The 16,558-nt window shown below is 40.2% G+C and overlaps 1 protein-coding gene across 1 annotated transcript; it reads left to right on the top strand.

Moving 5' to 3' along the window:
- Positions 1-41: 41 nt before the first annotated feature.
- lin28b (lin-28 homolog B (C. elegans)) lies at positions 42-14,698 on the top strand. Its single transcript, XM_062467729.1, has 4 exons — positions 42-51; positions 644-834; positions 9,795-9,982; positions 13,389-14,698. The coding sequence occupies exons 1-4, from the start codon at positions 42-44 to the stop codon at positions 13,684-13,686; spliced, it is 687 nt and encodes a 228-aa protein (XP_062323713.1). The 3' UTR covers positions 13,687-14,698.
- The last annotated feature ends 1,860 nt before the right edge of the window (positions 14,699-16,558 follow it).

The raw sequence follows: 16,558 nt of genomic DNA, 5'->3' as shown, positions 1-16,558 counted from the left end.
CTTTTCTATGGAACTTTGGAACAGAGGGTCCGCGGGGAAACATGGCCGAAGGTTATTCTGCAATTATTTCAATTTTTTTGTCTCACTTTTTCATTTGATGCTATTGAAGGGGACTGCACTTCGCTAATGCTGTAGCCTTTACCTTATGTGTTATGCACCACCTCCGATTATTGCCTTCTTAATCGATGTCTTGGGTATTGTTAGAGTTGTTTATCTATGATAGAGAGCGTTTTCAGCTCAACAAGGCAACCATGTGTACACCTGCACTCAGTACTGCACACTACGTTTGTATGTGGCCCCCAACAATTCTCAAGTTAAACACGTTGTGAATGCATGTGCTGGGGCAAGCATTTCACCTTGCAGCATCAGTGAGGCAACAAATAACTTTACAGCGATTTGGATGTATAGGCTACGAATCATTCAACCATGCGCCACTTAACGCTTGAGTGATCGCGAAAATCGTTTCGAATGAGTTATAACGACACTGAACATCTCATATGGGCCAGTGGCGGGGTTTCCTCCATTTTCACCAAAAGAGGCTCCATTAAAGATGTGTACAAACCATATGCGTGCTCAGGTTAATACTTACTCCCTCGTACGTCTATTAGATCATACTGTAACGTAACTTTCATTTGTCTTTTAGGAGGGGCGGGTAAAGGTGGCGGAGAAGACCCCGCCAAGTCAACCGAGCACGATGAGCGAACTCGGGTCCAGGTTCTGTCAGGAGCAGGCCACTGTAAATGGTTTAATGTTCGGATGGGGTTCGGATTTATATCAATGACCAGCAGTGAGGGAAGCCCCGTTGACCCACCCCTGGATGTGTTCGTTCATCAAGTAAGTTCATACAAAGTATTAAAACATCTGCTAATGAAGTTTAGCACATATTATCTCGCCTGAACCGTGGATTTAAAAAATAAGTTTTTGTTAAGAGTTTGGATATGTATTTTAGGAAGAATGATGGTTATTTTGATTCTGGGCATATTTAGAGTCTGCCCTTTCAGAAGGCGAATGTCACTTGAAACAACTAGACTACAAGTCAGTAGCAGTCAATTTCTTCACAGAATGTTGTGGCAAGAATATTTGTAACAAGCAAAGATTATACTGCAATGGTTTACCACAAATCCTTTACTAAATTACGTCCTCCTAAACATACAGGGCTGAAAAATATGGGCTTCCTTAAAGCGACACGAACCCTCTTCACTCCCTTACTTCCCCTTGAACTATGGAGGGAGACATTCGTGGGCTATGACAGAGTTTGTAGTTTTCTTTTACCTCATGGACAAGAGAACATGTTGAAATCCTACCAACATGTCGGAAACCTTGTGGAAACACATCACTAATGTGTGGAATTATAAACGATATCTAAAAGTTTTAGCATTGAGACGAGAGATGACATATCATTGCTTGTTTCAGGTTAATGTTTACAAAAAGCACAGAACACTAGTTTGACCACGTTTCAAGCCCCCGATGAAAGTAAATAGGCTAAGTATAGTTTGTGTATTACAGTATATTTATATAGATCTTAGGCATATTGTCTTAGTATAACGAGCATCTATGTACAACGGCCATTTTTTTTTGTTCATTTCAGCTCTCAATGGTGTAATTCTAATCTAAATCTACAACAACAAAGCAACGTTTTTTCCTCGCGCGTTGAACCCTCTCTCTCTCTCTGCCGTTAAATCGTCCTTTTACGGTCCCATAAAGTTGCTTTAAAGACTCGAGAAGGAACGAAAGGGGATGAGGAGAGTCATTTTCACCATTTAATTTTCGCACCCGTTCAGTGTGGTGCTTTTATTGTGGACCCACGGGAAGTTATTTTAAACTAGAGGACATTATGGTTCAAATGTAGCACCCGACAGAAAGGCTTTGGAAAACATCTGTCGTGCATGAGTGAAATAGTTTGCACTGATGGAGTTGGTGCCCGATGCTGCTGTGCTAGACCAGCTACTGTTGGACATGATGTGCAGATGTCCAAAATGTTATGCATTGCTTCTTAATGCCTTATCCAATAATGTTCCAACTATGTTGTTATGAGTGAACATTTATACTTTATAATCTTGTGTTTTTTAGTTTTCCTTCACCTATTGACAAACTGTCACTGACATCAAATTGTGTTGATTGCAGAGACCCACAACACAACAAAACATATTATGCACTGAGTTGGGGTGATTGAGTAATAACGTAATTGTGTGCATGAGATGTGAATGTGTGTGTCCTACATACAGTCCTGATCACAAAGGGGATTACTATGAAATACATGAAAACAAACACCTTGATAACTCTGCAAAACTCTGCAAGCTTTGGTTGATTGAGTAAAGCTACTGAAATACTGGGAGTCCTAATGTTTTATTCCTAAATCTAAAGTCTACAAATATGTCTTGTTGGTTAACTGTTAATCTGAGTATTAATCTAAATTCCTCAAATCGGATTTTAGGAAAAGGATTCTTGAGTCTTGCAGAACTTAAAACAAAACACTGGGCAATTTGTTATCAACATCTTGACGAGCAAATATATAGGTGTATATGCACATGTACATACCTTTATGGGATAATCTGGGGATTCATGTTATTGTCATGTTTATTAAATTACAGTAAAAATGAAAAATGTCTAATCCCCTGATAAAAGATAATTTAATGTCCATTGACCCATGGATAGGCATTGATAATGAAAAATCAGTTCAAGAATGGTATTTGGATGGATTGAATAGATTTTGAATGTAACATTATATGGCTAAAGTTGTAGTTATAGTCCATATTCTATGAGTTGATAGCATTCCCTGTCCGTGTAGGAGCTGGTTGCCATACTTGTTTTTCACTGCCAGGACACTTGCCTTGGTGACCTGAGAATGCTCTAGACACATGCATATATTGACATATTTCTCGGTGTAAGTAAGAATGTGTCCCATGATTAATGGTACCATTTGAAAATGCTAAAAGGGCCAGTTCTGAGTGGTTTAAGTGAAGATAGTGAGAGTAAAAAGGAAACAGTGTGAGAGAGTGTGTATGTGCAGGGGGGGTGAAAGTCAAAGAAAGGAGAAACATTTGGGGAAGTGTGTTGAGAAGGGGACAGGGTGGCTGAGAGAAACTGGACATATGAAGATTTGAGGACAGGAGTAGTGCTCCTAGGTTGTGAGGAAGTGGGAGGGGGAGAGGAAGAGGAGGAGTTGGAGTTGGTGAAGGGAAATGGGTAAGGAGATAGAGAATGACGAGAGATGGTCAAATCAGGGGAGAGGTAGAAGAGGAACAAATGGAAGGAGAAGGCATGAAGGAAGTAGCACAGGGAGAGAGAGAGGTGGAGGAGGGGGAGGAGAAAGAAAGGAGTGAGGTAATGAGTACTTGTTCCGATCTTGACCACATTGAGCTCTTCCTGGGGGGCCCATGCGTCAGTGGGGCTCCTCCGATCTTTTCCTATCCGGAGTGGTGTGTGAGAATGAGAGAAAAAAACAGAGAGAGAGATGGAAAGTGGAAGAGAGAGAGAGAGTGTGAATTTATCCATCATCTACTACTGGGAACTTCCTATAGTGTTATGAAAATTATCATTAGACCACTGCACTTTGAGCACATGCAGCTTGAAGCCATGGCTGTTCGGTAAAGCACAGCATAGATGAAGCTAACATATCTGGATTTCGCTTTAGCCAATCAACACTGGTCTAGGTAGCCATGACCTCTAAGTCCTATTGTACATGGTTAGTATCCCTGTGTGTGTGTCTAGTGAGTGTGCATGGGGTTGAGATGTGGGGGTTGCTCTCTCCTGAGGCAGTCTTTTAAAAGAGGAATTTTTCTATTTTTTCTCTCTCAAAAAGAGACATAAAAGGCCAGAGGGGTGGGTTTTCTCTGTCAGTTGATTATCAAGTCAAAACACTGCACCGTGTCCTCTGCTGTAGCTACTCCTTTAGTCTTAAAGAGTGTATTTGCTTGTGTGTGAAGGAGATTGAGTGTGTGTGTTTGTGCTTAGTTTCTTTTTTATAAAATGGCTACCAGGTCTTTAGTATTACATTTTTGGTTGTGTGTGCGTGCATGTGGACATACGTAAGTGTGTGTGTGCGTGGTTTTTTTTGCATAGCGAGGTTAAAGTGGGCCCCTAGTGAGATTAACCTCTGGTCCGTGTCACTGTTTGGCATGCAGGCCCCACCCCTCTCTGCCTCTAGATAGCCAGTATCAGGCTTTGTCTCTCCTGCAACACCACCCCCTCTCCCTCTCCACCACTACCAGCCCTTTCCACCCCACCCCTTTTTACTTCAACGCTTCAAAAAAAGCAAAAACTAAAAAAGGAATACAGTCACGTGACTTCCTTCCGACGAGTCAGCCATATACGGCAGAACATGATTAGTAATTGGGTAGGTGGTGGACATGCAGGGTGGTGCTAAAAACCTAGTGCAGCCATTAACATGGACCACAAACATGCTGTAAAACAGCATATTCCTTTTTGGTGGGTGATCTGGGGTGGTGGTTTCTCCACACAAAATCTCTGGTTTGGTTTGCCTTTGTGTGTAATTATTTGATTATTTGTGTAATTCTTTTATTAAATAGTGCAAAAAAAGACGACAAGAAATGAGAGTAAATCCAAAGTTTTACTTTCATTGTTGAAACGACACACAATGCTTTTTTTTTTGTCTCAAGGAATAATTTCTGATTTATTAATCACTCAATTAATTAATATACAGTTGTAGTCTTGGAACTCCAGACAGCCTAGTTATGAATTGAGAACATTTTTTTTAACATGTTTTCTTAAGATTGTTGATACTGTATCAATATATCAGATTTGACCATTTATGTTTGTTTTGAAACAAATGAAAAAATAAAAGTCAAACCTAGTGAGTTGATTTTAATCTCAATCCATCTGGCGGAGTTGAGACAGACTTTTTGTTGTTTAAAGACAGAATGGCTCAATAATTACAGAATAATATTAAACGTGAAGGAAACCCCACTATTTAAACTGTTTATTTGTATTTTTAAGAATCATTAAACTTATTTTCTTAATTTGTTTTTGTACTTACGTTTTACGTTGTTCAGGGTGAATAAATCCCCCAAACAGCTCAAATTATTCAGCATGAGCTTTTGAAGACATGGAATAAAGATCACTTGACACAACTGAGTCAGTCATGTATTATATTCAAATGACTACCCATAATTCATTTTAACAGGATCCATCCATCAATACTATTCATCCAGGAGAAGTTTTGATCTTTTCAAACCCACACTGAGTGTTTTTGAGACGTCTATGAACCACAAAACAAAAACAAGGTAACCGTGCCAAAACCCAGGCTTGCATTTAGCACCTTAAGTGACCTACACGTCCATTTTTGGAGCCTGTTCAGTTTCTTCATCGGAGTCCGTCACTACACCTTGCTTACATTTTCGCCTCCTCACTATACGCAAAGGAACGACACACATCATGTATCGGTTCGTGGTCATAATCAGGGGTGTTGCATGTTGTTAATTTGGGGCAGGGGAAACGTGAACGTTTTAAAGTGTTTGATGGGGGCTGGGCGGGGGTCATGGGTCAGGACCACTAATGAAAAGGTGTGGAGGAGAGCTGGGGTGTCAGCGCAAGCTATGAGGGCTTTGTTGGAGGTTAGCAATTTTCTTTCTTATTCTACTTTCTTTTCTTTCTTGTTCTCTTCTTCTTCTTTGGTTTATATGCATCCTGTTGGTGGGTCACGTCCATCTGGGGCAATCCAGGCCAGCTTTGTCCACTTAGTATTTCCTGTGTGTAAAAAGCTACTTAATGGCACTGCACCACATGGTGGACGACGCCACCCCCTCCTCTCTCTCTCCCCCTCCTCACACACACACTCACACTGTATTTCCACTAGGCGGCTCTAGTCAGGCCAGCTTTAGTTTTTTCAGGCATCCCATAATGACCTACCACACAGCCTGCTGTCGCCATGGAGAGATTGGAGGAGAGTTCATCCCCCTCTCCCTCTCTTATTCCCATCCCCTCATGTTACACTTCCTATATTGATTGCTCTGATTAGCGATGACGATGGCTAGCGTGATGAAAAGGAGAGCTATTTTGATCCCGAATGTAAGATTTGTATTGATCACTCTCTCCTTCCGACACTACCTCACACACACTCTCACACTGACGCACGCATGCACACACACAAACATACACACACATACACAAACACACACACAGCCACACACACTTTTACACATGCAAATACACTGATACATAAATATTTACAAATGTACTGATACCCTCCTGATCTATTGGTGTGCTTGCTTGAATTGGCAGTAATTATTGGGCTGTGGATGTGTGTTGAGGGATGGGTGGGGGGGGTTGGGGGGCTCTAAGGGTCCCCTTAAAGCGGATGGGGTTGGTGGGGGTAATGCCACCCCTGACCCACAGATTTCTGCCGCTGACCTGCGGGGCTCTTGATCAAGTGGGGGTTTTGTTCTCGGGGGCTCCTCAGCCCAGGCGCTGATCAGGAGTTGCTCCTCCATTGGAGCTGAACAGAATGCGCTGGAGGCATTTCTACAGGCCTACCCCCACCCCCACCGGCCCCCCCCCCTCCACCCCCCCCTTCTGTCTCTCTTCTCATCCAACCCAAGCCCCTAACCGTACACCCACCACCTCTGCAGCAGCCACTCCTCCATTTTGTTCTCCCTCTTCCTTTGCTCTTTCTCTACATCTCTGTTGCATCTCTCTCTCCCCTTGCTCTCTGTCTCTTGGCCATGCCCTCCCCTGACCTCTGTGTGTAAACTGAAACCAGACAGGACACCCGCCAGGTCACTCAAGAGGAGGGGACTCCCATTACAGGTTTTGATCCTCGAGATTCACACACGCACATGCATATTTATGTGTTTGCGTGAATGCAAGCTCTCTCGCTGTCTCAGACAAGCACACACACTCAAACGTTCAAATTTACACAAATGCACATACAAAGGAATGTTTGTTTCTCAGACCAATATGTATACAGTATTAAGGTGTCCTATAAACAAATGATAATTCCTCATTGTTCTAATGTATTTTTACAAAACAAATATACATCTTGCATTCATAAGCTAACCACTTATGATTACACTAGAAACAGACTGTCTTTAAAATATTCATAATGTACATTTTTGTAAACCCATGTTTACATATTTCTGGTGAACTAGAGGAGTTGTGTGGTTTCCTCACTATTGCAGTGTTTTGAGGGTTAGAGGGGGTTTGGGTGCCGAGCGAGCCAGTGAACTTTGACCTGGTGAGACAAGCTGCATTCATTGGTCGGTGACAGGAGAGGAAGAGGCTCATTGATTACTGCAGACCACTTGTCAATGGTTATTCACCAGCACTTAAAGGAGAGGATACATCTACGCATTTATCGTCGTATAATACAAAAAGTCATTTAGCAGACGCTCTTATCCAGAGCGACTTACAGTAAGTACAGGGACATTCCCCCGAGGCAAGTAGGGTGAAGTGCCTTGCCCAAGGACACAACGTCAGTTGGCATGACCGGGAATCGAACTGGCAACCTTCAGATTACTAGCCCGATTCCGAGAATAGAAAATTAACTGTGGCCCTCCGATTTTGATTTATTGAATGATACCATTGGCTGGCTTGTCTCATACATTTTCGTTTAGTCATACAGACACTCCCGTTCTTTTTATATGTTTTCTCTTATTTCACTCCCCAATCTCCTTCTGACATCCCCTGTTGTGAGTGAGTGCCCCTTTGAATAGAAGTGTGGAATCCTTGCTCTCCTTCACTCCCCATCACTAATCCTTTCCTTTTCCTCTCTCCCACATCTACCAAAACATCCAAAATGGCTTCCCTTTGCAAGCAACAGTAGTAAGCTCAAGTGACCTTACCACACAACCTATCTGCTGACCAGACAGAGAAGCAAAGAGAAAGTGGCCCAAATAAATGTGTAAATGGCTGTAGTGGATGACTATAGGTGTGTACTCAACCTCTACACTAAGCATTAAAAAAATGGTGTTTAGCGTGTTAGCACAGTTTTTACTAGTCCTTATGGGAAGTACGTAATATTTATCAGTTAAGTTTTATCATAGACGTTTTATATATTTTTTAATTAATACTTTGTCACAAAGTCCAGTTAGGGGATTGTACCAGAGTGATGATTACAGTGGTTGATTTTGTTAATGTAGTGATTATAACTACCTCAATTAAACTGTTAAATTGATTATCTTCAGACCACAGATGAGATTAAGTTAAAAAGTCTTAAAGATAAACATTTTAATTGGATTTACAAAAATAAGTGTATTCAAATGTTAAAGTATTGTATTTTTGTATTTATTTTTATAGTCACTTGAATTAGTATGTGCAATGGAGTTGGAATATAATAATGAATGCTTTTCAGTTTAATTTACAGCCATTACTAAATGGTTTACTTTTTAACTTTTTTTAAACAAAAGTTACCTGATCTGGATAGATGCAAAAACTCCCTTAGCCATGCATTTGTTTAAAAAATATTTTAGCTGCAGACAGATTTAATAAATTCTGGACAATTAATAATTCGATTTTGAGGTGAGATTATACAGTACATTCTAAACTACTTAAAGTTGAATGGATTACAACAATTGACCAATAGTTAAGTTAAAAACTTGAAAGGATGTTGAAATGACACAACAAGTTAAAAGGGTTTGCCTTCCTTCAGTATCAGAGTACATTTCTATTACTCTTATATATTTATATAGAATATACACATATAACTATAAATATTTATCGTGTTTAGTTGTTTAGCTTATGAGCTGTTAACTTGCCAAGTTACCAAGTTAAAAAGTTACAAAGTTGGATCACATTGGTAAGTTTATTAATAGATAATTACATTTGTATGTATATGTTAACAATCAGAAACATTGTTATGTCAGAGAGAGAAAGTAAAAAACTGTTTTTGTTTATTCCTAATTGCTTTTTCCTTTTTAATTGTACATGTAATTGTACATGTACAGCACAAGTTTGAAAAGATTTGACTAGTCAAGTTACATTTGTAGCTCATATAAACCTTTTTATTCGTTTGTATTTTAGAATTTAACTTTAATTGAATATACTGTCTATTATGATTTATTTTATTTTATAACTCTCTTCCACCTTTAGTTTTGTTGCTCTTTTTTGTGTTTTATTCTGTCCCTCTTTTTATGTATGAATCATTTCACAGTACATTCTCACTTCTTATTCCCTTAACATCTCATAAGACATTTTGGTTCTCTTGTGAAGCAATACAGAGAGAGTTATTTATATGGCTGAGAACAGTATAGGTTTGCGCCAAGTTATATGTTCCTTGCGTGGGTGTGTATTTACTATGAGTTGGCCTCAGGACAATTAATAGAGGTCATCAATGCCAGCCATTCTGCACTGTGCAACAAGTGTATTATAAATCAAAACCAATGTGTGTAGGGTAGTGTATGTGTCGTCAAGCAATTAATCATTTAGATTAATTCATGACATTGAAAGTCGAATATTCATTTTTGGGGGAGGAGGAACTGACAGCATTGTGTGGAGGGTAACAGAGTATTCCTTCCTCTGTCTGCAGAAGGAAATGGTCTCTTAGCGATAACCAGATATGGGGAGGAAAGGATGCATCCTCCACTCAGATAAGCACCTCGCAGCTGTAACGCCATGACAGTTCGTTTTCAGATCGTTAATGTTATTTCCAGTTAGTGTGGCACAATTTTTCTTCCTTAGCACACAGTATTCTCTGTTCGTTCTTATTGTCGTAAATGAACACAAAAACATATTGAAACCTTTAAAGATTAGGGAATGGAATTCCTTCTGTGGTTGTGATTATTTGAAAAAAATGTGTATTTGTTCCTTAAAGGGGTGGACTTTTGTTTTGTCACTGACAGAGCAAGCTGGTCATGGAGGGCTTCCGCAGCCTGAAGGAGGGGGAGCAGGTGGAGTTCACCTTTAAGAAGTCCTCCAAGGGCCTGGAGTCCCTGCGGGTAACAGGTCCGGGTGGGGGACCCTGTGCTGGCAGCGAGAGGAGACCCAAAGGGAAGGCCCCACCCCTGAAACGCAAACCAAAGGGAGACCGGTGAGTATTTGATTTTGGCAAGATCCCAGCAATATCCCTTTGGACTCTCTACATCAGAGTCCAAAGATTAAAGTATGTCAAGATAAAGAATGTTATTGTTATGGGAAGATATTGTTTCAGAATTTCATGAACATAATTATGTTGATTATGTATTCATGAACATAATAACATGGTTATTTTAACATTTTGATAGAATTTCAACCATTCAACTTGTGTGACAAGTCAAACCTTCATGGTGACAACATCTGAGAGAGTCGCATTACTAAGGTTGTAAAGGAGTGCATATCTATTTTTTGGAATGTTATAAATGTTTTTTCTGTTCCTTTGTCAGGGCATTTCTCGGCGTGTTGAGATTATGGATTCAATCTATTTGGTCTATCCGAGTACATGCCTGTTGCCATGGTTATGCTGCTCCATGATAAGACATTGAATAGGGTACTTTGGCTGCTATTTAAAGTCAATTTGCCAGCCTCTACATTAGAGGGGACTGCATTAAGAGTTCAAAACCAATTCATGTGCATTTCAATGCACTCAGCAACCCCCAAGCATTCAATCAAAAAATGATGTTTACCAATATCTTCCAAATGTGACATGTATAACACTGTAGGATGCCCATGTATGAATTAACATGAACCTGCTCCTATAAGGTTATGTTCTCTTGCTCGCACAACTCAAATGACTGGTCTTTGCCTGTGTATAACATCACCTGCTGAGGTAGCAAACAGAAAACAGATATACAGTATATGGTGCCTTTCGTAGGTGGGTACTTGAATATGATGGTTACCTTATATTACTATTTCTAAGGCTTGGAATCGCTTATGCAATTCCCTTCGTGAGCTGCAAGGGTAGAGACAGTAGGTGTTTGGCTAACCCTCCCCCTAGCTAAAGGATCCTTTGTCTCAAGGTGAGAAAATAAATCTGTTCTTTACCAAATGGGAAACCCTATCTGCATAGAGGGTTCCCTGATTGCTTTACACCTCTGAATTATTCATTTTATTTGGGATAATTGCCCCTGTGGTTGCTGTACGTGAGTGTGTGCACAAGGCTATTTGAGATTGGCAGGTACTTGTGGCTTCATTTGTAAGCCGGTGTGGTGCAGAAAAGCTGCTGGCTCCCATGGCCGCTTCGCTACTCTGCCCCCTTCTGGTTCTACCTCCACATGGCCACGTTAATTCGGTGTATGGTAGAATCCAGGATTGACAGAATGTCTGTAACCAACAGATGTCATCTCCATGGCAAAGGAGCGCTTTAGCTCTCAACTTACTGGCAGATAAGCCTTATTTAAACACACTAATTGTTTTACGTTATTTCATACAATAGCTAAAATGGTAACTGTGTGACTGTGGTACTTATGGACACCAAGCTGCCTGATTCTATCTTCAAAGAAACACATTTCAATTGTATTAATTATATGCAAGTTAAATACAAGTTCCCACAATTATCAAGTTATCAAGAGCCATATGCAACAGATCTTTGGTATGCATGTGGTCTGTAGACTAATATGTAAGACACTTGTGCAAGCTTCTCTTTCAGAATTGATTAACTATCAAAAAGCAAGTCTAAAGCCATATACAATAAGAATGTCTGCTTAAAAAATGTGAACATAGATATCTTAATTTTTTTAATTATTATTATGCCACTCACTAAACGAATCACTATCTAATCTAAAATCAGAGTATTTCCCAATATGCCATCAAGCTCATCTCAAATTGTCTGAATTTCACACAAAGTAACAAAATTGAATCAGAACAGTTGAACTGCACTTTCATATTTAAACCTGCCACAATATTTAGTTATGTCGCTTCAGTACCAATTTAAAGCCTTTAGGAACATCTCTAGATGGGAATGTTTCTTTATATGTATCTGAAATCAACAAATGTTTTATTACCATATTCTAACAGACGGTAAGTATCTGTAGTACTCTTCAAAGCAGGTGGCAAAAATGTGTGCTGCAAAACATTAGAGAATAAGCATTAATAAAGCTTTTTTTTTTTTTTGCTGAACTTATGAAATGGTTACATATCTGTTATGAAATGACAATGCTATACAGTATGCTTAGATCCCATACATCCACCAAAATGGAAGATTTTATATTTGTGTCATATAACTGTATTAACATTGTTAGATATTGAGTAAACTGCCTTCCCTACACTTTAAATTAGCATAAGTCAATAGTTTTTTTAACATTCGTCCAAAGTTTCACTCGCAACGTTCGAGAATCATAGTCAGCTGCAGATATTTATATTGTTACTTTTCGGCAAGCAACATTCTTCCACAGGCCTCCCTGTAACCATGCAGTAACCATGCAGTTCCTTGGGAGTCAGATGGCTGAGCGGTTAGGGAGTCGGGCTATTAATCAGAAGGTTGTTGGTTTGATTCCCGGCCGTGCCAAATGACGTTGTGTCCTTGGGCAAGGCACTTCACCCTACTTGCCTCGGGGGAATGTCCCTGTACTTACTGTAAGTCGCTCTGGATAAGAGCGTCTGCTAAATGACTAAAATGTAAATGGTAACCCAAAAGGTCTGTTTAAACTCTTTATTGAACCTGATATATTTGTCTCTCTGTCTCTGCAAAAGACACCAAGTTAATTAGCCATGTACAGATCTGTACACAAAAAGCACACGAAAGGATAAAGCCTGGGTCACTCTCATTTGAGATCCAGTCTGTTTTGGTAATGAAATTGGATGTGAATAGTGAATAAGATAAAGACGATTTACTCACATATCATTGCCTCTATTCATCACATATTTCCGAGCAATTAAGGGGGAATCGAAATGGACTTGAACCTGTGCTCTGTGCTTTTTTCTTTCTGGGTGTTTTGTTGATTCCTACATTGTGTGGGTGAGGAGAGCTTCCCAAGGTTGCTCCTCTTAGAACATGGAATTCTCATGCCATGAAACAGATGTCAATTGTTTAATGGCGTTCAGTGCCTGCTTCTTTATAATTATAAAACATTAACAGCAGCAGCCAAATGTCTTTCCCCTCATAACTGGCATTTTCTTCAAAAATATAAAGCAATCGAATAAAATGTACAATTAGTTTGTTCCTTTATATTAGTTTAAATTAATGTGCTTTCCTGACTATAAGTTTAAAAAGAGTGGACAGGCTTTACAGTATTCATGTTACCAATATAACAATTTGTCCAGCGTCTGTAAGATTCATATAATGTTGTAGAAATGCATATTGCCTTATAATATGGACAGACCTCCCCCAGATGGAAACCTGTGTTATACTCCCATCTAGTGGTGGAGGAAAGTAAAAGCTGAACTTTAATTGCAGCAGGTTGACCAAATACATCTTCTACATATTCACATGAAAATGATAAGTAACTAAGCTATAGCTATTACTCTCCCCTCTCATCCCTCCCTCTGTCTCTGTCTCTCACGTCTCTCTCTGTCTGCTACAGCTGTTATAACTGTGGAGGTCTGGACCACCACGCTAAGGAATGTGACCTGCCCCCCCAGCCAAAGAAATGCCACTACTGCCAGAGCATCACGCACATGGTGGCCCAGTGTCCACACAAGGCGCTGGTGCCCCCTGCAGGCTCTCAGGACCCCCACGCCTCTACCTCAGGGCCTCCCGGGACCTACCTCTACCTACCGGAGGAGGAAAAGCAGTCGGGCTCCTCCCCGCCAGAGGGTCCCTTGTCCTCCCCAGAGGAGCCTCAGACGCACAGAGACGCCCAGAAGTGGAGGAAACCCTGAACGTTCCAGTGACACAGGGGGAGGGGGGCGGGCAGCCGTGAGGCATCAGCTCCGCCCCTCCCTACCCCACCACCCTCCTCTGTCACCCCAAGAACCCCCCCGCCTCATCTACCTCACGCTTGTGAAAAAAGGGGGGGGGAGGGTCTGTAATCTTTTGACCAGCGCAGCTATGGCAACGATCGTCGTCCTTGAGGGTACGGGCACGTGTGAATGTGTGTGACTGACTGTGTGTGCTGTCATCAGGTGCAGCTATGGCAACGATTGCTGGGTTACCGGCTCGTGGGTGTTACTGACTATGTAATGCATGTGTTTAAACAGTGCAGCTGTAGGTTGAAATGAGAAAAGACATGGCGTGTCAGTCTGGGTTGGATGACTGTTGGGTTGAATGAGATTTGATGTTTTTACCAGGACCCAGCAGTTGCTCATCCATAATGCTTTGTCTACAAGCGTTCTGAATATAGGATTGTATTTCTTTTGTACTATACACCATTGACCTCAATACCAAATAATCATATTACATACTGATTTCTAAGAGTCTTTCAGGCATATTGTAGATATTGATAGAAATGTCACAAAGCGGAGATTTACAAAATCTTTCAGTCTATCAGAAAACTTTCACGTGGCTAGTTCCTTGGCCAGCCAACCGTGGTGAAGGGTTCGATTAAGGTCCTGCATGTCACTGACCCTGCTGGCAAAGCACAACTCACCTGCACCCAGCATCCTTTTGTCTTACTGAATATGAATTGCACCAACTGACTGTTGGTTTGAAGTGTGTGTGTGTTTGTGTATGTACGTGGGTGGATTTTTTTGTGAGAGAGAGAGAGAGCGAAAGAGAGAGAGAGAAGCTGAGGCTTTTTGTTCAGTGGTACTAACGTTGGACTAAATATTGCTGGTGTCAGAGGCAGGCAAGGTTGATAGATGCATGTGTGCATTCTTGCTTTTGTGTGTGTGGATTAGTGTGCACAGAAGACAGTGACAGAGAGATTGTTCTTTTTGGATATGTAACAGTTAGGTGGAATTGAGAAACAGATCTAGGCTCTGAAATTAGGGCCCACTGTTGTCCACTTGATATTACCTATACATTTTCTATAATCATATATAGATATGCCTTAGATTTAAAAATATATATATAAATACAAAAATAATAATGATAATATATATATATATATATATATATAATATATATATTATCCCGCTGTGTATTAGATTAGTTCCAGCTAATTAGTTGAGGATAGTGTCACAGTTTCAGTCACAATACAAGTCATTAATATATGTATAAGAATATAGGATACTATTGAAACGCTATTAACTTTAAATCATGAATATATATGGTAACTAGTCATTCCTGACATAGTTGGAAGAAAGCCCTGTCTTCTGCATAGGATTCAATGTTGTTCGCTTCACCTCTCTTTGACCATGACATCACTTGTTTGGCTGTATGACATCCTTCATCTAGTTGTATGACATCACTCATTTAGCTGCATGACATCACTTGTAGGACACCTTCCGTTTGTCAATCTTTTAATATGAAGTAAATCAGTATATTTATCTTTTTTTTTTACCTCACTCTCACTGTAAGTCAATTAGAATTTCCTCACATCTGCTTCCATTGTTTTAACATCAGTCCCTCACATTTGTTGAGTTATGTTCGCCTAAGTCTGATTTCTAACACCTTTCCCTCTACCCGACATCCTGATCTGTACCTGACATTACTTTCCCTCTCATGCGGACCCCAGTATCTTCTCTTCTTTGTCCCAGCACCATCTGTTTAGGGAAAACATCCTTCTTTAACTGTGGCATCCTCTCCAAGGCCACCAAACACTGCTGCTTGTGTTTTTAAACAATCCACAGATTGACTGAGAAAGCAAGAGATAATGGAAGGAGGGAAAGGAAGAGAGGAGTGCTGCTTTTTTCAAATGACTTGAATCCTGGGCGGACACAGATGTCAGTGGCACTTACTAATGACGTGACAAGTCTTCTCTGACCATATTGAATGTGAAAAGAGCTTATCTGAAGTGATTCTTCACAAAGTTCAAGTCAGGTCACTTTGGAAGCGTTTCTTAAATGTGCTGACAAATCAATGATGATATCGAACTAGCTTCTGTGTGTTTTTTTTTTTAAAGCTCTAAAATAAGTTGGTTGACAACCAGCTTTGATTGGTATAAATTTCTATACCAAAGAGTTTGGTATAGAGCTTTATATTTGAAGGCATTTTAAAGTAGGACTAAAGTAGGAAGTATGGCGTTTCCTGGTCTCTTTGGGGTGTGTTGCTGAAAGTTGAACACTGAGGTTAACCCTTTTACAGCTTTTATAAATGTGAGTGCATGAAATACAACCTGACAATGTACCATAACAGAATAAAAAAAGATAAAAGAGAATGACCAAACACGACGAACACAGCCCTGAACTCAGCCCTCTTCTGGAAATGACATTTTTGTACAATGTATTTTTACATTTCTTTTTACCCACAATTCCTCTCAGGATGATGAACTGTTCTCAGGGAATTAACCAAAAAAAAATGTTTATTTCATTCTTTTGGGAATCATCTAGTGAGTGCTCAAGCAACTCTAAACAGTGGTGTTAAAGACTTGTGTTCTGTAACCTATTCATGTACTGACTGTAGTATCTACCTCCTGCGTTCTACATAGTTGTGCATTTCATTTTTTTTTTGTATATAGATAACATTGTTTGATGGACTGTAATGTACTGAGGCTATGTATGCGGAGGGCCCAAGTGTTGCCTCAGACTCCATGGTCTCACTTACAAGATTTTGAGTTCGTATTTTTTCTCTTTATACTCTTTTTTGTTTACAGCAAATGCCTACCTCATTTCCTCTGCACTCCTACACCCACACCCCACCCATCCATGTAGT

The sequence above is a fragment of the Osmerus eperlanus genome, chromosome 8 (assembly GCF_963692335.1).
Source record: "Osmerus eperlanus chromosome 8, fOsmEpe2.1, whole genome shotgun sequence".
Classification (NCBI taxonomy): Eukaryota; Metazoa; Chordata; class Actinopteri; order Osmeriformes; family Osmeridae; genus Osmerus; species Osmerus eperlanus.
Note: the sequence above shows the minus strand (reverse complement) of the source record. Positions and strands in the feature narration are given on the sequence as shown.

Bases quoted from the DNA above. Each gene is read 5' to 3' on its own strand.
- lin28b (XM_062467729.1), top strand. The intron at 835-9,794 runs GTAAGTTCATAC...TGTCACTGACAG, and splicing joins TGGATGTGTTCGTTCATCAA to AGCAAGCTGGTCATGGAGGG. The intron at 9,983-13,388 runs GTGAGTATTTGA...TGTCTGCTACAG, and splicing joins CGCAAACCAAAGGGAGACCG to CTGTTATAACTGTGGAGGTC.